The 21,265-nt window shown below is 38.3% G+C and overlaps 1 protein-coding gene across 5 annotated transcripts in view; it reads right to left on the bottom strand.

Annotated features, from left to right (window-relative positions):
• Positions 1 to 19,074: 19,074 nt before the first annotated feature.
• Positions 19,075 to 21,265, bottom strand: part of MTAP (methylthioadenosine phosphorylase) — an 81,800-nt gene continuing 79,609 nt past the window's right edge. For 2 of the 5 annotated variants that reach the window (XM_023728645.1, XM_004373523.2), the window contains exon 8: positions 20,120 to 20,228. In XM_023728645.1, coding sequence (XP_023584413.1) covers positions 20,190 to 20,228 — 39 coding nt within the window. In that variant the 3' untranslated portion in view covers positions 20,120 to 20,189. Of the gene's footprint in view, positions 20,229 to 21,265 lie in introns of all 5 variants that reach the window. The other 3 variants (XR_002823594.1, XR_002823595.1, XM_023728646.1) reach the window with 2 other exon arrangements.

Genomic DNA, 21,265 nt, shown 5'->3' with positions numbered 1-21,265 from the left:
TCTGGAAATGACAAAATTACAGGCATGGAGAACAGATTAGTGGTTCCAAGGGTTAAAGAGGGAATGGGAGTGGGAGGAAAGTGGTTGTGACTGTAAAAGGGCAACATGAAGGGCAACATGAATGATCCCTGTGGTGATAGAAATACTCTGTATCTTGACTATATCGATGTTAAGATCTTAGTTGTGATGTTGTACTATAGTTTTGCAAGATGTTAGTTAGCATTGGGAGAAACTAGACAAAGGGTACCTTAGACTTCTCTGTTTTACTTGTTAGAACTGCCTGCCAATCTACAATTATCTCAAAACACAGTTTAATTTAAAGAAATAAATAAAATAAACTTGAAATACTCTGAAAGGCTAATCAAAGTTTTCTCTGTGCAGTGAGATAAAAAGAAATGTAAAAATTTTCCTTGTTATTTTATATATCTTTCAAATTTTATGCAGCAAACAGAAATTAATTTACTAGTAAAAATATAGAAGTATTATTTATGAGAAAAGTATCATTTATGATGGTATTTAAGGAAGAAGTCCAAGCTGCACTGAAGGCATTGGTGAAAAACAAAACTCCAGGAATTCACAGAATGCCAACTGAGATGTTTCAACAAGTGGATGCAATGCTGGAAGCACTCGTCTACACCAAGAGGTTTGTAGGACAGCTACCTGACCAACTGACTGGAAGAGATCCATATCTGTGCCCATTCCAGAGAAAGGTGATCCAACAGAATGTGGAAATTATCGAACAATCTCATTTTTCTGAAGATAATTCAAAAAGAGTTGCAGCTGTACATTGACAGGGAACCGTCAGGAATTCAAGCCAGACTCAGAAGAGGACATGAAACAAGAGATATCGTTGCTGATGTCAGACCCATCTCGGCTGAAAGCAGAGAATACCAGAAAGATGTTTACTTTGTTTTATTGACTATTCAAAGGCATTTGACTGTGTGGATCATGACAAATTATGGATAACATTGCAAAGAATGGGGATTCCAGAATACTTAATTGTGCTCATGAGGAACCTGTACACAGACCAAGAGGCAGTCGTTCGAACAGAACAAGGGGATACTGCATGGTTTAAAATCAGGAAAAGCGTGCATCAGGGTTGTATCCTTTCACCATATCTTTTCATACTGTATGCTAACCAAATAATCCGAGACGCTGGACCATATGAAGAAAAATGCAGCATCAGGATTGGAGGAAGACTCATTAACCTGTGATATGCAGATGACACAACCTTACTTGCTGAAGGAGAAAACTACTTGAAGCACTTATTGATGAAGATCAAAGACTACATACAGCCTTCAGTACGGATTACACCTCAACCTAAAGAAAACAAAAATCCTCACAACTGAGCCAGTAAGCAACATCATGATAAACGGAAAAAAGATTGAAGTTGTCAAGGATTTCATTTTACTTGGTTCTACAATCAACGCCAATGGAAGCAGCAGTCAAGAAATCAAATGATGTATTACATTGGGCAAATCTGCTGCAAAAGACCACTTTAAAGTGTTCAAAAGCAAAGATGTCACTTTAAGGACTAAGGTGCACCTGACCCAAGCCATGGTATTTTCTATTGCTTCATATGCATGCAAAGGCTGGACAATGAATAAGGAAGACCAAAGAAGAATCGATGCATTTGAATTATGAATCTATATTTGAAAATATTGAATATACCATGGACTGCCAGAAGAACGAACAAATCTGTCTTGAAAGAAGTGCAGCCAGAATGCTCCTTAGAAGTGAGGATGGTGAGGCTTTGTCTCACGTACTTTGGACATGTTATCAGGAGGGACCAGTCCCTGGAGAAGGACATCTTGCTTGGTAAAGTAGAGGGTCAGCAAAAAACAGGAAGACTCTCAACGAGATGAATTGACACAGTGGCTGCAATAATGGGCTCAAACGTATCAGTGATTGTAAAGATGGCACAGGACCAGGCAGTGTTTTATTCTTTTGAACACAGGATTTCTATGAGTCAGAACTTGATGGCACCTAGCAGCAACAGCACATTTATGAGAAAGAACAGTCCTTTGAAAGCAAACCGTTTGAAATGGATTGATAACTATATTATATACAAACTGTTAAGTATTAAAATATTATGTGGCAGCCTTTATAGGTCTAGGTTGGGTGCATTAGAATCTAATGTAAAATAAAACACTACTGAGCATCATTGTGTCTCTGTTGTCTAAATAGCCAAAATCATAGCCCAAATTGTGGTGGTGGTGGTGGTTGTTTGCCCTTGAGTTGTTCTCAACTCATAGTGACCCCATGTGACAGAGTAGAACTGCCCCATAGGGTTTTCTTGGCTGTAATCTTTACAGAAACAGATCACCAGGTTTTTCTCTTGTGGAGTCGCTGGGTGGGTTCGAACTGCCAACCTTTCAATTATTGGCCATTTGTGCCACCAGGCCTCCTTCAAAATCTAGATTGTTGTTGTTAGGTGCCGTTGAGTCAGTTCTGACTCATAGCGACCCTGAAAGACAGAGTAGAACTGCCTCATAGGGTTTCCAAGGAGTGGCTGGTGGATTTGAACTGCTGACCTTTCGTTTAGCAGGCGAACTCTTAACCACTATGCCACCAGGACTCCAAAAATCTAAATTAGTTGACCCTAATATCTGGCATTGTGCTTAGTCTATTCCATGCTGTTTCTTCAACGAACACTTTCAACTCCCCGTCCCACCCTTAACCCAACCACATTCTTCCGTGAAATCACATACCTTCAATTAGTGGAAAACACTGTGATCAAATGTTGTTGTTAGGTGCCATCGAGCCAATTCTGACTTGTAGCGACCTTATGTACAACAGAATAAAACATTGCCCAGCCCTGCGCCGTCTTCACAATCATTGCTGTGTTTGAGCCCGTTGTTGCAGCCACTATATCAATCCTTCTGGTTGAGGGTCCTCCTCTTTTTCGCTGATCAAATGCTAGTTTCAATTGCTAGATGCAGCGTTCAGTTACCAGGATATTCTGCTAACTTACTGAATTACTTTCAAGCATTCTTTGACAGGAAGAGATGACTGGAGCTTTTTTTTTCTTCTTCTCAGAAAGAGTTTATCTTTAAAACCAGAAAGCATAGTTCACCTTATATTCTGGTAATTCTTCTTTCTATTGATTTATGACTTCCATTGTTGCTGATGAAATATCTGCTAGTAGTTGAGTAAGCTCGAACAAAGTAGTGATTGTTCTTTTATCCTTACTTAAATTTGGGGGAGGGGAGAGACACCAGCTTAAACCAAGAGCTGTTCTCAAAGTATATTGGCTTTAATTTCTTGTCTTATGTGTAAAATGCAGTCTATTCACTGCAGAATAATGGAGAGATCCAAATTTCATGATATTAGCTCTTAGCAATTTTACATTTTCCACCACAAAACAACAATTTCTAGACAAAGAATGTTGACCCTAATGGTGTTCCAAGTGGGTTGGGAGAGTTGTATTTTGAAAAACTGGTGTTTAATCTTTTTTTTTTTTTTTACTAATCAGCAGCAAAAGGAGCAGTGGTTAAGGGCTCAGCTGCTAATCAAAAGGTCAGCAGTTCGAACCTACCAGCCCCTCTGGAAGAAAGATGTGGTAGTCTACTTCCGTAAAGATTACAGTCTTGGAAACCCTTTGGGACAGTTCTACTCTGTCCCAAAGGGTCGCTATGAGTTGGAATCGACTCGTCAGCAACTGGTTTGGTTTGGTTTAATCAGCAGTAACAACGACCAAAACAATCTCATGGATCAGATGACTCTCTTTCTGCCCTGAGATATTTCTCTGCTTCATCCTATGATGTTTAATATATTTTTCTTTCAAACTGTTTATACTCTTCAACAATTACAGAGGTCTGTCTGCCTTGGTGGTAAGAAGTGACTCATATACAGTGCCTGGGTTCCTGGAGCAAGCGAAGCAGAGGGCAGGGTTTGGTGAAAGCAGGGAGAGAAGCCCTGAGTGCCCCTAGGACAGATGGTAGTTCTGGAAACAGCCAAAACGGACTTTCTTCTCCCAGTAACTGCTCAGTATTTTCCATCTCTTTTCCTTCTGGAAGCATATCTTTCTAATTCCATGGATTATGTTACCAGTGAAGGACATTATTTTAGATACTGGTTCGGAATTGGGCCTGGAGATTTTTTGTTTGCTTGTTTTTTTCAGTCTTGGCTCATATGTTTCAGGCTAACGTGTCCATATAAGCCAGGGATCATCACTCTGCAGCAAGCCTAAGCATGCATCACCCATGCTTACTGGCAGCTGCTCTAAATATATCGCCCTGTATCCACCTTCTGGAATAGCCTGCAATTGGAGTCATCTGACAAGCAGTCTCCGCTCAATGCCACAGAAATAAACAGGCAATCATGGGATCCTCCTTCCTCACTTGCAATCACTGTACTCAGGGAGAAGACTGACAAGAGTTCCATTCTGAGATGATTATGCATCTAGAGTGAATTAATCTTCTCCCCAGTAGCTTTTTATAATTTTTGCAATTCACCGTTTCAATTCTTTTCCACATGCACCCCTGTCACTTTTGAAATTTATATCTTGGCAGGAATTTCAGTTTTTATTCATATTGTGACTAATTTTCTTTAAAAATAAACAAGTATTGTTAGCTGGTATTTGTGTTCTTTACCCAAGCACTTGCTTTGCTAACCATTGAAAATTCAGTTTTATTGAAATTAGTTAGAGGTAATTAAAAAAAGATTCTATCTACTCCTCCGGTACTCTGGGTTCTATTCTTGGATCAAGTTAAATGGATTCAAGAAAGCTACATATATGGATGTACTAAGAGCCCCTACTGGAAATAATAAATAAACGCATAGTTATAAATACATGATTAGATTGTGAACATTTAGGCCAGTAACTCAATATGGACACAATTAACTAATTTGCAACCTTAGCCCCTCTCTGGATGGAATTTATTAATTTTACAGAAAACTTAGAAGTGGATGATGTATGGTTATTGTTAAAGACATTTGTCATCTGTTTTGGCTGCCCAGCAGCAGAACCCACTTTCCATGTTTGGGATATTCCAAACCTTATAAGTATTTGGCTTACATGAGAGGGGTAGGGGAATGCTCCACTACACAAGCTAAAAATGCTAGATACTTGCTTTCCCAGCCTTCTTTGCAGTTAGGGTACAGACATGTGACCCAATCTCTATTAATCAGAAACTGTAATAGCTCTCTAGCTGGTAATGCAAAGGGTTTACGAGAACACTGGCCTTGCAGGTGGGAAGGGCAGTATCTGTGGCACCAAAAAGAGCAGTTTTATCCCAGATCAATTCTGAAATATGTTTCAGTCATTTTTCCTAGTGTATCGCCTGTTTCACTGTCCCTCCTGGTGATTCTGTGAGTTATCCCAATATCTGTTTAGTAAATTACTTTTTAATTTACTGGCGTAACTCAGCTGGAAATCATAGCTGTTTCTTGCTTCTAAGAATCCAGACTGACAGCTATTTCTTATACACTTCACCCAGGGATTTAAAGTGGACTTAACATGCTGCCTCATTCCCAGTAATGAGCATTATGACAATTAATGTAATTTTCTTTTTATTTTTCCAGGTAGCTAGAAAGCTCAGAATCAGATTTAGAACTTGATAATAGCACAGAGAGTAACTCCTTTAATAAGTAACTAGATTATTTGAATCTGCTTTTCCCCCATTTCTATTTATTGCACTGTGATGGCATTAGTTGTAAGCAGCCAATCAAAAAACTCCGTAAGTCTTTTCATGCCCTCTTGTATTCTCTTTCCTTCCTGTGGAAAGTCCTGGGACTCAGTCTTCTTTACTTCCCCTTGTAGCTGCAACCACCCTTTTTTTTTTCTCCACACACCTGGCAAAGGAGCTTAATGTAGCCTCCTTGCCCCCTCACTGTGTTCTCTTTGACTGTTAAAGTTCATTTAAAAGTTTTATAGTTAACAGTCATATGAAAAATTATAGCAAAAGATAAGCAGCCAAGATTCTAAACTCGGGCCGTTTTGTATGCCTGATGTGTGATTCTTTCTATCTGAAGATAGTCATACTTCTTCCTTTCCAATCTGGATGCTTTTTATTTTTTTCTTGCCTAGCTGCCCTAGCTAGAACCTGAACTGAAGTGGACATCTTTGTCTTCTTTTTAAAGGGAAAAACACCAAACTTTCACCATTAAGTACGGTGTTAGCTGTGGGTTTTTCATAGATGCCCTTTATGAAGTTGAGGAAGTTTGTTGTTATTCCTAGTTTGTTGTGTGTTTTTGTCATGAAAGGGTGTTGGATTTTGTCAAATGCTTCTGCACTAATTCAGATGACCATATGGGTGTTTCTCTCCTTTATTCTATTAATGTAGTCTGTTACATTGCTTGATATTCATATGTTGAGCAATCCTGGCCTAAATCCCATTTGGTCATAGTGTGCAATCCTTTTAATATGCTTCTGGATTCACTTTGCTAGTATTTTGTTGAAGATTTCTGCATTTATATTTGTAATTCATAATTATTATTCATATTGGTTTGTAGTTTTCATGTCATATCTTTGTCTGACTTTGGTATCAGAGTAATGTTGGCCTCATGAAATGAGTTAGGAAGTGCCCCCTCCTCTTCTATTTTTTTGGAAGGGCTTGAGAAGAATTGGTGCTAATTCTTCTTTAAATGTATGGTAGAATTCAGCAGTGAAATCATCTGGGCCTTGGCTTTTCCTCGTGGGTAGTTTTCTTTTTTTTTTTTTTCTTACTACTAATTAAATCTCTTCAATTGTTACAGAACTATTTAGATTTTCTAGAGTCAGTTTTGGTAGTTTATTTCTTTTTAGAAATTCATGCATTTCATCTAAGTTATCTAATTTGTCAGCATACAATTGTTCATAGTTTTCCTTTATAATCTTTTTTATTTCTGTAAGATGGGTAGTAATGTCCCCTCTTTCATTTCTGATTCTAGTAATTTGAGTCTTCTCTAGCTGTGTTTTTTGGTCAGTCTAGCTAAAAGTTTGTCAATTTTGTTGATCTTTTAAAAGAACTAGATTTTGGTTTCATTAATTTTCTCTATTGTTTTACTATTCTCTATTTTATTAATTTATGCTCCAAATTTTACTATTTTCTTCCATCTGCTTGCTGTAGGTTTAGTTTGCTGTTCTTTTTCCAGTGTCTTAAGGAGGAAGGTTATGTTATTGATTTCTTTCTTCTTTCTAAATATAGACACTTATGGTTAGAAATTTCCCTATATTCAACGCTTTAGTTGCACTCCATAAATTCTGGTAGGTTGTGTCCTCATTTTCATTCATTTCAAAGTGTTTGCCAAATTTTCTTTTTACTTTTTTGAACCATTCATTATTTAAGCATATGTTGTTTAATTTCCACATCCTTGTGAATTTCAACAATTTCTTTGTTATTGATTTCTAATTTTATTTCATCATGGGAGAACATACTTTACATTATTTACATCTTTTTAAATGTATTGAGGTTTGTTTAATGGCTAAGTATATAATCTATCCTGGAGAGTCTTCCACATGCACTTGAGAAGAATGTATTCTCTGTTGTTGCTGGGTGGAGTGTTCTGTAGATGTCTGTTAGGTCTGGTTGGTTTAGTGTTGTTCAGGTCTTCTAGTTCCTTGTTGATCTTCTGTCTAGTTGTTATATCCATTATTGAAAGTGTTGTATTGAAATCTTCACCTATTATTCAATGACAACTGGTCTTTTTGTCTTTTAGCCATATAATCTTGCCTCTTACAAGGAGATAATTTGTAAACTGAAGAGAGGTTAAAAGAAAAGAGGAAAGTTAACAATACATCATCACACTTCAATACGTAGATATTTAAAGATTGAATCATCTATAAAACTGAGGGCATTGTTTAAAAACACTGGTGATTTCCTGTTAATATTCCTTAAATGAAATCATCAAATGTTTTTATTTTTTATTCTTAAAAAAATATGCTCTGCAAGAAATACTTGTGAAATCAAGCACATGTCCCTTCAGAATTCTGAAACAATAGTCTCTATGTTTACACTTTTTCAAAAATTATTTCCTCAGGATCCTAATCCCATTGGTGTGACTGGCCATTCAAATTCCATGGCTAATCAGTTCAACCACCATGTGTCTGTCAGTTTGTCCTACTGTGGTGGCTTCCCTGTTGCTGTGATACTGCAAGCTTTGCCACCAGTATTTCAAATACTAGCAGGGTCGCCCTTGCTGGACAGGTTTCAGCAGAGCTTCCAGACTAAGACAAACTAGGAAGATACTTGACTTCTTCATTGCAAATATGTTTCTTCAACAACATAAACAGCAACTATACACATGGACCTTGCCAGATGGAATACACAGGAATCAAATTGACTACATCTGTGGAAAGATATGATGGAAAAACTCAACATCATCAGTTGGAACAAAGCCAGGGGCTGACTGTTGAACAGACCATCAGTTACTAATGTGCAAATTCAAGTTGAAGCTGAAGAAAATTAGAGCAAGTTCACAAGAACCAAAATATGACCTTGAGTATATCCCACCTGAATTTGGAGATGATCTCAGGAATAGATTTGATGCATTGAACACCAATGACCGAAGAACCAACAAGTTGTGGAAAGACATCAAGGACATCATACATGATGAAAGCAAGCAGTTATTAAAAAGACAAGAAAGGAAGAAAAGACCAAAGTGGATGTCAGAAGAGACTCTGAAACTTGCTCTTGAACATGCAATAGCTAAAGCGAAAGACAGAAATGATGAAGTAAAAGAGCTGAACAGAAGATTTCAAAGGGCAGCTCGAGAAGACAAAGTAAAGTATTATATTGAAATGTGCAAAGACCTGGAGTTAGAAAACCAAAAGGGGAGAACACGCTAGCATTTCTGAAGCTAAAAGAACTGAAGAAAAATGTCAAGCTTCAAGTCACAATATTGAAGGATTCTATGGAGAAAATATTGAACGATACAGGAAGCGTCAAAAGAAGATGGAAAAAATACAGAGTCACTGTACCAAAAAGAATTGGTCAATGTTCAACCATTTCAGGAGGCAGCATATGATCAAGAACCAACAGTACTGAAGGAAGAGGTCCAAGCTGCACTGAAAGCATTGGCGAAAAACAAGGCTCCAGGAATTGACGGAATACCAATTGAGATGTTTCAATGAACAGATGCTGCGCTGGAGGTACTCACTCATCTATGCCAAGAAATTTGGAAAACCACTGCCTGGCCAACCAACTGGAAGAGATCCATATTTTTGCCCATTTCAAATAACGGTGATCCAACAGAATGTGGAAATTATCAAACAATATCAATAATATCACACACAAGTAGAAGTATGCTGAAAATCATTCAAAAGTGGTTGCAGCAGTACATCAACAGGGAACTGCCAGAAATTCAAGCTGGATTCAGAAGAGGACATGGAATGAGGGATATCATTGCTGATGTCAGATGGATCTTGGCTGAAAGCAGAGAATACCGGAAAGATGTTTACCTGTGTTTAACTGACTATGCAAAGGCATTCAGCTGTGTAGATCACAACAAATTATGGAACATTGTGAAGAATGGGAATCCTAGAACACTTAATTGACTCATATGAAACCTGTACATAGACCAAGAGTCAGTCATTTGAACAGAACAAGGGGATACTGCATGCTTTAAGGAAAAGTGTGTGTCAAGGTTGTATCCTTTCACCATACTTAGTCAATCTGTATGCTCAGTAAATAATCTGAGAAGCTGGACTATATGAAGAAAAATGTGGCATCACGTTTGGAGGAAGACTCATTAACAACCTGTAATATGCAGATGACACAGCCTTGCTTGCTGAGAGCGAAGAGGACTTGAAGTACTTACTGATGAAGCTCAAAGACTACAGCCTTCAGTATGGATTTCACCTCAACATAAAGAAAACAAAAATTGTCACAACTAGACCAATAAGCAACATCATAATAAATAGAGAAAAGATTGAAGTTGTCAAGGACTTCATTTTCCTTGGATCCACAATCAGCACCCATGGAAGCAGCAGTCAAGAAATCAAATGACATATTGCATTGGGCAAATCTGCTGCAAAAGACCTCTTTAAAGTGTTCGAAAGCAAAGATGTCACTTTGTGGACCAAGGTGCACCTGACCCACGCCATGGTATTTTCAGTCGCCTGATATGCATGCAAAAGCTGGACAATGAATAAGTTAGTTTGAAGAAGAATTGACGCCTTTGAATTATGGTGTTGGCAAAGAATATTGAATATACTATGGACTGCCAGGAGAACGAAAAAATCTGTCTTGGAAGAAGTACAGCCAGACGGCTCCTTGGAAGTGAAGATGTTCAACCATTTCAGGAGGCAGCATATGATCAAGAACCAATATTATCAGGAGGAACCAGTCCCTGGAGAAGGACATCATGCTTGGTAAAGTGGAGGGGCAGCGAAAGAAAGGAATATCCTCAATGAGATGGACTGACACAGTGGCTGCAACAATGAGCTCAAGCATAACGATGATTGTGAGTATGGCACAGGATTGAGCAGTGTTTCCGTCTGCTGTACATAGGGTTGCTATGAGTTGGAACCGACTCCATGGCACCTAACAACAACAACAATCAGTTCAAAATGCTGACTCAAGTAAATCAACAACTGTTATTGCTGCTTATTATTAAATGTAAAGAGGGATCTAAATCAGTCCCTAATTTATAGGAGATTACAGTCTCCTTGGGAAAACAAACATACATAAACAAAGAATAAGCAAAAACTGAAAGATATGAATAATTGTCAAGGCAACAGAATAAATTTCTTTTTTTTTTTTTTTTAATTAACTTAGAGATCCTATACCCAGAACTCTTTTAATTCCCTCCATCCTAAGTGCTTTTTCAAGGGTACTATACCCTGATTAACCTCCAACTCTAAGTTAACAAGCAGGCACTGATGAGAATTGAAGATATGGGGAAGAGGGCCCTAGTAACAATAATTAAGGTGGTAATATCATATCTGTAAACATATTCATTTCCTTCTTGGAGACCGTTGACTTTCAGTTTCTGCCATGCAGAGACACTGTGATCCTTATAATGAATCAAACCGCTACAGAGAGCTGGACACTAGGCTCACATCCACCCACAAGGAAGGTCCCATCTTGTCTCCAAGATCCTTTGTTGTTAGGATTATGGTAACAAAACATGTGAAAGGCTGAGAAGCTCTGATCTATATACACTAGCTGCACCAACTCATGTCTTTTCTCTCCTCCAATCTGGTAGAGAAAGGGAGAAAATATTCTTAATGATTGCTCTAAAATACTCAAAATAGATACGGGTAGCAGTTTTACAATTCAGTTTAGTTTTTCCTCCTTTTGCCTGGCTATCGAAGTATACCTATATGCAAAAAGGAAACAATAAGTTTTGTTCTTAAATAATTACTTAGGATCTAGATCATAGTGATAAATAAAATGAATAAGCTTGGCATATAAATGACACTTTGATGAGCGATTGACTCTATGTATGTTTGCAGACAAGCAGACATGTTAATAGCACCAACAGAAGAGACAATGAATCAAGTCTGACCAGGTCCCTAGGAAGGGATTTAGTTTCTCAGAGATAATGAAATAAGTTTGGTATATAAATGACATTTGGATGGGTGGTTTGAATGTATATATACATAGCGTGAGAAGGAGTTGTTCATTGCTGTCAATTTGGCTCCAACTCATGGTGACCCCATGAAGAACAGACCAAAATTTTCCTCTGTCCTGCACCATCTTCATGATTGTTAGTATGCTCAAGTCCATTGTTGCGGCCATTGTGTATTTTGAGTGTCTTTGAGGTCAGGGAGAAGAGGAGGAACGAACAAAGGGACTAAGGAGGAGCAATCGCTGAGGTAGAAGGAAAGTCAAGACTGTGGTGTCCTTGGACGCCAAGTGAAGAAAGTTTTTCAAGGAGGAGGGAGTGATCAAATGTATCAAATGCTGCTGATAGGACAAAAAGGGTGAAGCCTGAGAATTGACCATTAGACTTAGTAAAGAGGTGACTTTGAGAATAATTTTGGTGGTGCTGGGGGGAGGGAGGATTGGCAAAAATCTTAGCTGGAGTGAGTTTAAGAGTGGAGAAGAGGAATTGAAAACTGAGAATAGATTTTACCACCCCACCCCTAAAAAAAAGGAAAAACAGCAAATTGGGGTCAAGACTGTTTTTTTAATGGGAGAGATAACACTGTCTTTGTATGCTGAGAGAAATAAATTCAATAATGAGGGAAAATTTGATTATGAGGGAGAGACAGGCAATTGCTAAGGTGGTGTTCTTGAATTGGTGATAGGCATGGATCTGTTGCTCAGTTAGATGAGCAGGGAGAAAATATTCATGACAGTGGTTCTCAAAGTGTGGTTCTTGGACCAGCAGCATTGGCATCACCTGGGAACTTGTTAGAAATGCAAATTATCAGGCCCCAATCCAACTTCCTGAACTAGAGACCCTGGGATGGAGCCATGCAATTAGTATTTTAATGAAACCCTCAGGTGATGCTGATGCCTGGTTAAGATTGAGAACCACTGTCATAAATGGTACGAGGAGGGAAAGCAGAGTATATGGACACCAACATGGGGGGACAGAGGAAAGAATGGTGGTGGTGGTGAAGAGGGGAGGAGGTCTTTGGAAGTTCTCTGCTGATGCTTTGATTTTTTCAGTTAAGAAAGAATAATCCCCTGCAACAAGTTAAAATGGAGGAGGTGTTTGGGGAAGGGGAGTCGATGAAGAGTTTTGCGTAGGAAAGAGATATAATCAGATTTCCATTTCACAAAAATTTGTTAAAGACTTAAATCCATCCACCTACGGTCAGCTGATCTGTGACAAAGGACCCAAGTCCATTCAATGGGAGGAAAAGACAGTCTCTTTAACAAATGATGCTGGCAAAACTGGATGTCCATCAGCAAAAAAAATGAAACAGGACCCATACCTCACACCATACACAAAAACTAACTCAAAATGGATCAAAGACCAAAATATAAAACATAAAACGATAAAGATCATGGAAGAAAAAGTAGGCACAACACTAGGGGCCCTAATACCTGGCATAAATAGAACACAGACCATAACTAACAATGCACAAACACCAGAAGATAAACTAGATAACTAGGAGCTTCTAAAAATCAAACACTTACGCTCATCAAAAGAGTAAAAAGAGAACCTACAGACTGGGGATTTTGGGCTAGGACATATCCGACAAGGGTCTAATCTCTAAAATCCATAGAATACCTCAACACCTCAATAACAAAAAGACAAATAATGCAATTTAAAAATGGGCAAAGGATATGAACAGACATATCACCAAAGAAGACATTCAGGTAGCTAACAGACACATGAGGAAATGCTCGAGATCATCAGCCGTTAGGGAAGTGCAATGAAAACTGTATCTCACTGTAGTTTTGATTTGCATTTCCCTAATGACTAATTACTGCACTACTGGCACTAATTAAAAAAAAAAAAAAACCCAGAAAATAACAAATGCTACAGAGGTTGTGGGGAGATTGGAACTCTTATGCACTCCTGGGGAGAATGTAAAATGGTATAACTACTATGGAAAACAATATGGTGCCTCCTTAAAAAGCTAGAAATAGAAATACCACACAATCCAGCAATCCCACTCCTAGGAACATATCCTAGAGAAATAAGAGCCATCACACAAATAGACTTATGTACACCCATGTTCATTGCAGCATTATTCACAATAGTAAAAAATGGAAACAACCTACATGCCCATCAGCAGATGAATGGATAAACAAATTATGGTACATACAGACAATGGAATACTATGCAATGATAAAGAGCAATGATGAATCCAGGAGACATTTCACAACATGGATGAATCTGGAGGGAATTATGCTGAGTGAAATAAGTCAATCACAAAAGGACAAATATTGTATGAGACCACTATTTTCAGGGATTGAATTGTGTCCACCCAAAATATGTGTCAACTTGGCTAGTCCATGATTCCCAGTATTGTGTGATTGTCCACCATTTTCTCATCTGGTGTGATTTTCCTGTGTTGTAAATCCTACCTCTATGATGTTAATGAGGTGGGATTAGCTGCAGTTATGTTAATGAGGCAGGACTCAATCTACAAGATTAGGTTGTGTCTTAAGTCAATCTCTTTCAAGATACAAAAGAGAAAAGTGAGCAGAGAAACAGGGGGACCTCATACCACCAAGAAAGAAGCACCAGGAACACAGCACGTCCTTTGGACCCGGGGTCCCTGAGCCTGAGAAGCTCCTAGACCAGGGAAAGATTGATGACAATGATTTTCCTCCAGAACCCACAGAGAGAGAAAGACTTCCCTAAAGCTGGTGCCCTGAATTTGGACTTCTAGCCTCCTAGACTGTGAGAATAAATTTCTCTTTGTTAAAGCCATCTACTTGTGGTATTTCAGTCATAGCAGCACTAGATGACTAAGACAATTATAAAAACCCAAGAAATGGATTACACACAGAAAAAAACAATCTTTGATGGGTACAAGAGAGGGGAGGGGTAGGAAGGGGAAATCATTAACTAAATAGTAGATAACTTTGTTGAAGGGAAAGACAACACAGAATACAGGGGAAGGCAGCACAACTTGACCAAGACAGTCAAGAAGCTTCCTAGACACATCCAAAAACCTCAAGGGATTGAGTTACTGAGGTTGAGGACTGGGGACTATGGTCTCGGGGTACATCTAGGTCAGTTGGCATAACACCATTCACAAAGAAAATGTTCTACATCCTACTTTGGTGAATAGTGTCTGGGGTCTTAAAAACCCACAAGCGGCCATCTAAGATGCATCTGTTGGTCCCATCTCGTCCGGAGCAAAGAAGAATGAAAAAAACCAAAGACACAAGGGAAATATTAGTCCAAAGGACTAATGGACCACTGAATCACAGCCTCCACCAGCCTGAGCCCAGAAGAAGTGGATGATGCCTGGCTATCAGCACTGACAGCTCTGACAGGGATCACAATAGAGGGTTCCAGACAGAACGGGAGAAAAGATGTAGAAAATACAAATTTACAAAAAAAAAAGACCAGACTTACTGGTCTCACAGAGACTGGAGGAACCCCCAAGACTATGGCTTCTGGAAACCCTGCTAACTCAGAACTGAAGCCACTCCCAAAGTCCACCTTTCAGCCAAAGATTAGCCAGGCCTATAATAGCATACGTGAGAAATGTGCTTCTTAGTTCTATCAAGTATATGAGACCATATGGGCAACACCTGCCCAAAACAAAGACATGAAGGCAGAAAGGGACTGGAAGAGTGGATGAATGGACATGGAGAACCCAGGGTGGAAAGGGAAAGGGGGAAGAGTGTTGACAGATTGTGTGATTGCAACTAATATCACAAAATAATTTGTGTATACATTTCTTAATGAAAAACTTAAAAAAAAAATTTTTTTAAGACTAATGTGTACAAGGCATAGGATCCTACACTAAGTGATTAAAAATGAACAAAAAAGCCAGGTCTCTACATTCAAGGCTTATAGGCTAGTGAGATAGATAACGTATAACTGAAAGACAGTCCTTTAAATGTTTAAAGCTCTCACTCAAGATTTTGTCTTAAATTGTTAAACAAACTCAATCTCTTTAAGCATTATTCATGTGGCACCATTTCCCCTGCCCCCTCAACCTTCTATTGGTTTTATTTTTTTCTGTTTAAGGTGAAAATTTACACAGCACATTAGGTTCCCAACTAACAATTTCTACACAAATTTTTCACCAATGTTATTTACATTTTTCACAAAATGTCATCATTCTCATGCATTCCATCCTAGTTGTACCATTTCCAGTACTCTAGCACACAGACGAAGAGGCTGTCATTTGACCGGAACAACGGGATACTCTGAGGTTTAAAATCAGGAAAGGATTCACTCATTAGTTTCCCATTTAATAATTTCTTCACAAATTATTCAGATATTGGTTACACTTTTAACAATGTGTCATCATTTATTCTGTTCTGGTTGTATAATATTTCCAGTACTCTAGTACATAGACCAAGAGATAGTTGTTTGAACAGAACAAGGGGGCTACTGTGTGCTTAAAAATCAGGAAAAGTGCGTCAGGGTTGTTTCCTTTCACCACACTTATTCAATCTGTATGTTGAGCAGATAATATGAGAAGCTGGACTATATGAAGAATGGGAAATCAGGATTGGCGGAAGACTGATTAACAACCTGTGATATGCAGATGACACAACCTTGTTTGCCGAGAGTGAAGAGGAATTGAAGCACTCACTGATGAAGATCAAAGACTACAGCCTTCAGTATGGATTACACCTTAACATAAAGAAAACAAAAATCCTCACAGCTGGACCAATGAACAACATCATGACAAATGTAGAAAATATTGAAGTTGTCAAGGATTTCATTTTACTTGGATTCACAATCAACGCCTATGGACGCAGCAGTCAAGAAATTCGATGTATTGCATTGGGCAAATCTGCTTTTTAAAGTGTTCAAAAGCACATGTCACTTTGATGACTAAGATGTACCTGACCCAAGCCATGATATTTTCAATTGCGTCCTATGCAGGCAAAAGCTGGACCATGAATAGGGAAGATCAAAGAACTGATGCATTTGAATTACATTGTTGGTGAATATTGAATATGTCATGGACTGCAGAAGAATGAACAAACCTGTCTTGGGAGAAGTGCAGCCAGAATGCTCCTTAGAAGGGAGGATGGCGAGACTTTGTCACGTACTTTGGACATATTATTATTAGGAGGGACCAGTCCCTGGAGAAGGACATCATGTTTGATAAGTAAGAGAGAGGGTCAGTGAAAAAGAGGAAGACCCTCAACAAGATGGACCCTGAATGAGATGGACTCACACAGTGGCTACAAGAATGGGCTCAAACATAGCAACGATTGTGAGGATGGTGCAGGACTGGGCCGTGTTTCGTTCTGTTGTACGTAGGGTCACTATGAGTTGGAATCAACTCGATGGCACCTAACGAGTTTTCCTGACCCCTTACCTTCTCATCTTTGCTTTAATTTTTTGACCATTTGGTCTTATATAGATGATCTTTTAAAGGGGCTCCTTACTCACAGGTGATATTCTTTATGAGCCAAACTGTTATTGAGCTAGAAGTTGACCTAAAGGGATAATTTCAGTTCCAGGTTTTAAAGAGTGTCTCAGGGCGACAGTCTCAGGGAGTCCTCTAGTCTCAACCGGCCCACTAAGTCCAGGCTTCCCATTGGTTTTAGATGGTCAACTTTCCCCTTAAAATGTGCCCAGGATTGGACAGTTCACTGGACGTGACCTATCAGAAGTCAATGCCCAATTAAGAATTAGATATTTTATACAAACTGTTGGCAAGCCAGATCTCCTCTAGTTTCCACTCCTTACCATCTATAAAGTGTAGATGCTTTTGGTAAAATGTCTAAGCAGTAAAATGTGAAGTAGACAGTAGGTCTCTTTTGATCCATTCCTCAGAGGTTATTACTTTACAGAAATTTCCAAGACTATAGACCATATATATGCTATTGATACACCCACACAAACTGCATACTTACTTTACATGGCTTTCTGTGAATTCCTTTTATCATGGACATCGTGCACAAAGACGTATCTTGTTTTTGACAACTGCATATTGTCTGAATTGACGCACATTGGTTTAGACTACACCAAATCAATAAAAATTTTAGTTATTCCCACGTTTTTGCCTATTATAAATAATTCCAGGATGAGCTTAGGGTGACTTGCTAATTATTATCAGGTCTCAAATGTAACTCGCCGTTCTCTAGCCTTATTTTTTTTTGGTTAACACTGCCTATTAACAATTTTGGCTGTCATCCTCTGAATCATGAAAACCAGTAACAAACAGAACGGCGTATCATGCCAATGAAGGTTTCTCTTTAGTTAGTTGTAAATCCATTAATTAATAACTCAGCACTTTTCCAAGAAACTAAGTCACCAAGTCGGAGCTTTCCTAGATTTCTCACTATGCCCACAATCCATGGGAAAGTTCTGAAATGCTCAAATTTGACCATGGAATTAATTTAGTAGCTAAGAGAAAAAACAAAAAAAGGTTTAGTATCACAGAAGTGAATGTGTTTAGGGAAAATACGGTCAGCAAAGTCTTGAAGAAGCGTCTGGGGAAAATCACACTGGCTTTGCATAGAATAAACGATCCTTACAAACAAAAGTCTCTCTTACAAGTTGGGGAGAACTGTACTTTCTGAAGGCAAGAAAAATGTTCATGTTTTTGCCTTGACATTCTCAGATACCCAATAAGAGGGAAAACTGTTGGTAGCTGCTGCTGGGTGGGCCCTCATCTTATCATGACCCATGTGTTACAGAGTAGAATTGCTCCAAAGGGTTACCAAGGCTGTACTCTTTATAGAAGCAGACTGCCTCATCTTTCTCCCACGGAGTAACTGGTGGGTTTGAACTGTCCACGTTTTAGTTAGCAGCCCAGCCCTTAAACACTGTACCACCGGGGCTCCTATAGTATGTATTATAGTGAAAACAATTACAGGTTGCAGGGCCTAAGAACCCTGGGTTCTGAATCATTAGGTCCTCCATGGAGCTTTAATGTGCAGCTAGAGTTGAAAGCTGCCACATCAGGGAATCCAAGGGTCATAATCACATGTAACCCAAACAGCTCAATATTAAAGAGGGAGGGTAACTGGTTTATTCTACTGTTGACTATTAGTAGCTTCTTCAAGGTAATCTCATAGATACATATTGACTTTACAGATTTCTTAAACAGACAAAAGATACATCACTAAAGTACCATGTAATAGATTAGTGAAAAGAAATGTAGTACTCCTAAGGGTTGGGGGGCGGGGCGGGCGGGGAATCTCCTTATAATAGAAAACTTTCAAGAACAAAAACAAAAAGCATTCTTATAAATTTAATAAACACGAGAAGCTTCTACTTCTTAAAAAAAAAATCACCAACTCATGTAAATTAATTCATCAACTCATAAAAGGAGTAGAAACAGAGTCCAATATTAATTTTAAAAATACCTGACACACTATAATGTATGTATATAGTCTCTTAAATAGTTTAGCTTTTAGACTAACTCAGCCCTGGTGGCACAGTGGTTAAGAGTTTGGCTACTAATCAAAAGGTTAGCGGTTCAAATCCACCAGTCACTCCTTAGAAACCTTACTGGGGCAGTTCAACTCTGTTCTATAGGGTGACTATGAGTTGGAATCAACTCGATGGCAATGAGTTTTTTTCTGGTTTTTCAGTATTAAACACCCAGTCTTTCTCAGGAAGTCATGGCAAATCCAAGTACTGTTCTGTGTAGCCATTAACAATCCTCTTTTTCAGTGGAATAAAGACGTTGCTTCCTTAAACAGAACTCTTCTTAATATGGGCGTCTTAAATCTCACGTCATTACCAGACACTGTGTTTTACAGAAATGGATTCTCCAAGTCCATTTTGATTTTTAAAGCAAACAACTTTAATATTTGATTACATATTCATTGTAGAAAAATGTGAAGATACAGAAAAATATAAAAAAAAATAAAAATTATTCAGTATCTCTCCTCTAAATAGGATAAAAGATTACATTTCTTTCTATTCTTTTTGTACAGTTACATAGAATTTTAAAACAAAGTACTGTCATTGCTTACATATCCTTTATTCATTTCATATTAATACAGCAACAGTTAGTTTAGGACATTAGATATTATGTGAAAATGTGATCTTCAGCTGGCTGCTTCAAAATCTAATTACAGCTAACCCATAATTTACCTTCAATTGTTGGATATTCAAGATTGTTTTCATTTTTTTGCTATTATAACTAACACTATATTGAACATCCTTCTTTATACAAAATTCTTTGTATGTATCTCTGATAACTTTGTAAAGATAAATTCCTATGAGTAACCAGATCAAACAGTATAATTATTTTTTAAGCTTCTTGATATATTTTATCAAACTGCTCTCCAGAAAAATTTTACCAATTTACAGCCACACACGTAAAAAGCCCAATAGTCCCATTTCTTCTTTATACACCTTGGCAACATGGGAAACTAGATATTACCTAACACTTCCCTTTATTGTTGCGAATCTAATAAAGGGTGGGGAATTGGTATCTCCTTATCTTTTTTCTAATGTAAGGATTTTTTCTGCATGTTTACTGGTCATTTGCTTTTCTTGTCTTTTGAACCAGCCCAAGTCTCATAGAAAGAATCCCCAACATGTGCAATTTCTTGTCTTTCTTCTCACATTCTTCCTAAGCAGACAAAGGCACGAAAGCTGCATGTATTTTCCATGTTTTTTCAAATTTAGCAGGAATTCCCGAGGTGACTGGAATTAGAAAGTCTTCTTTTCTTCTGGGCAGCCATGCTATTTTAGTGTCTCGGCAGTAAAACTGAAAACTGGGCCATATTCTGAAAGAAAGTAGGCACAGATTATGACGAATCAAGATTTACCAGAATTTACTGTCTTTCATACTTGAGTGAGCATATCCCTTGGGGTGCTTGTTCAAAACCAGATTCTGATTTGAACAAGTAAAAACCAATGGGACAAGCACTTTTAATAAGCTCTCCAGAAAGACTGTCACGTCAAAGTTCAAAAAAAGCCAGCACACAGTTGTGGGACTTTACGCGTAACTCTTAATTCTTAGGTTCTCACATTCCTTTCCCATCAATTAAGGTTAATAATGCTGATCTCAGAGGATTGTTCTGATTCTCACTTATTTCCATCCTCTTTTAGATCTATGAGGGAACATTTTATAAACCGCCCTCCAGTGTGAGTTATGGTTTATGCAACCTCTCCTTCCATGCGGGAGACCTGGGTTTGATTCCTGGCCAATGCACCTCAAGCACAGCTACCACCTGCCTGTCAGTGTAGGTTTGCGTGTTGCTATGATGCTGAGTGGGTTTCAGCAGAGCCTCCAGCCTAAGACGGACTAGGAAGAAAGGTCTAGTGATTTACTTATGAAAAAAATCAGCCCATGAAAAACCCTATGGATCACAATGGTCCCACTGTGCATGGGGTTGCCATGAGTCAGAGGGTAGGCTCAATGGCAGCTAACAATATTATACCCCTTATTCCACTGTAAAAAAAAAAAAATCATGAAAATTTTAATGTATCAGGATCTCCAAACAGAATAGGATCTTCTTCATCATAGCAAACTTTATGTATCTTTGAATACCAGAGCTTGGCATATAATGGGTATTCACTTAAGTACTTCTGAATTAAATTAGTGAGTGAGTGAGTGATTTTACATCTCAGTGCTTAGAAGACAGAAACATTCGGAATAAGGGATTATTAGTACCATGCACCTTAATGCTACAGAACAGAGGCCACAATTCTCAATTTTGTCTTGAAGAGTGATTCTTCATTTTCTCTCTTCAGGTTATTGTATTTTCCCACAAATAACCGCTAACCAAAAGTTTGGTAGTTCAAATCCACTCTATGGGGC

Source organism: Trichechus manatus, unplaced genomic scaffold (assembly GCF_000243295.1).
Source record: "Trichechus manatus latirostris isolate Lorelei unplaced genomic scaffold, TriManLat1.0 scaffold00025, whole genome shotgun sequence".
Lineage (NCBI taxonomy): Eukaryota > Metazoa > Chordata > Mammalia > Sirenia > Trichechidae > Trichechus > Trichechus manatus.
Note: the sequence above shows the minus strand (reverse complement) of the source record. Positions and strands in the feature narration are given on the sequence as shown.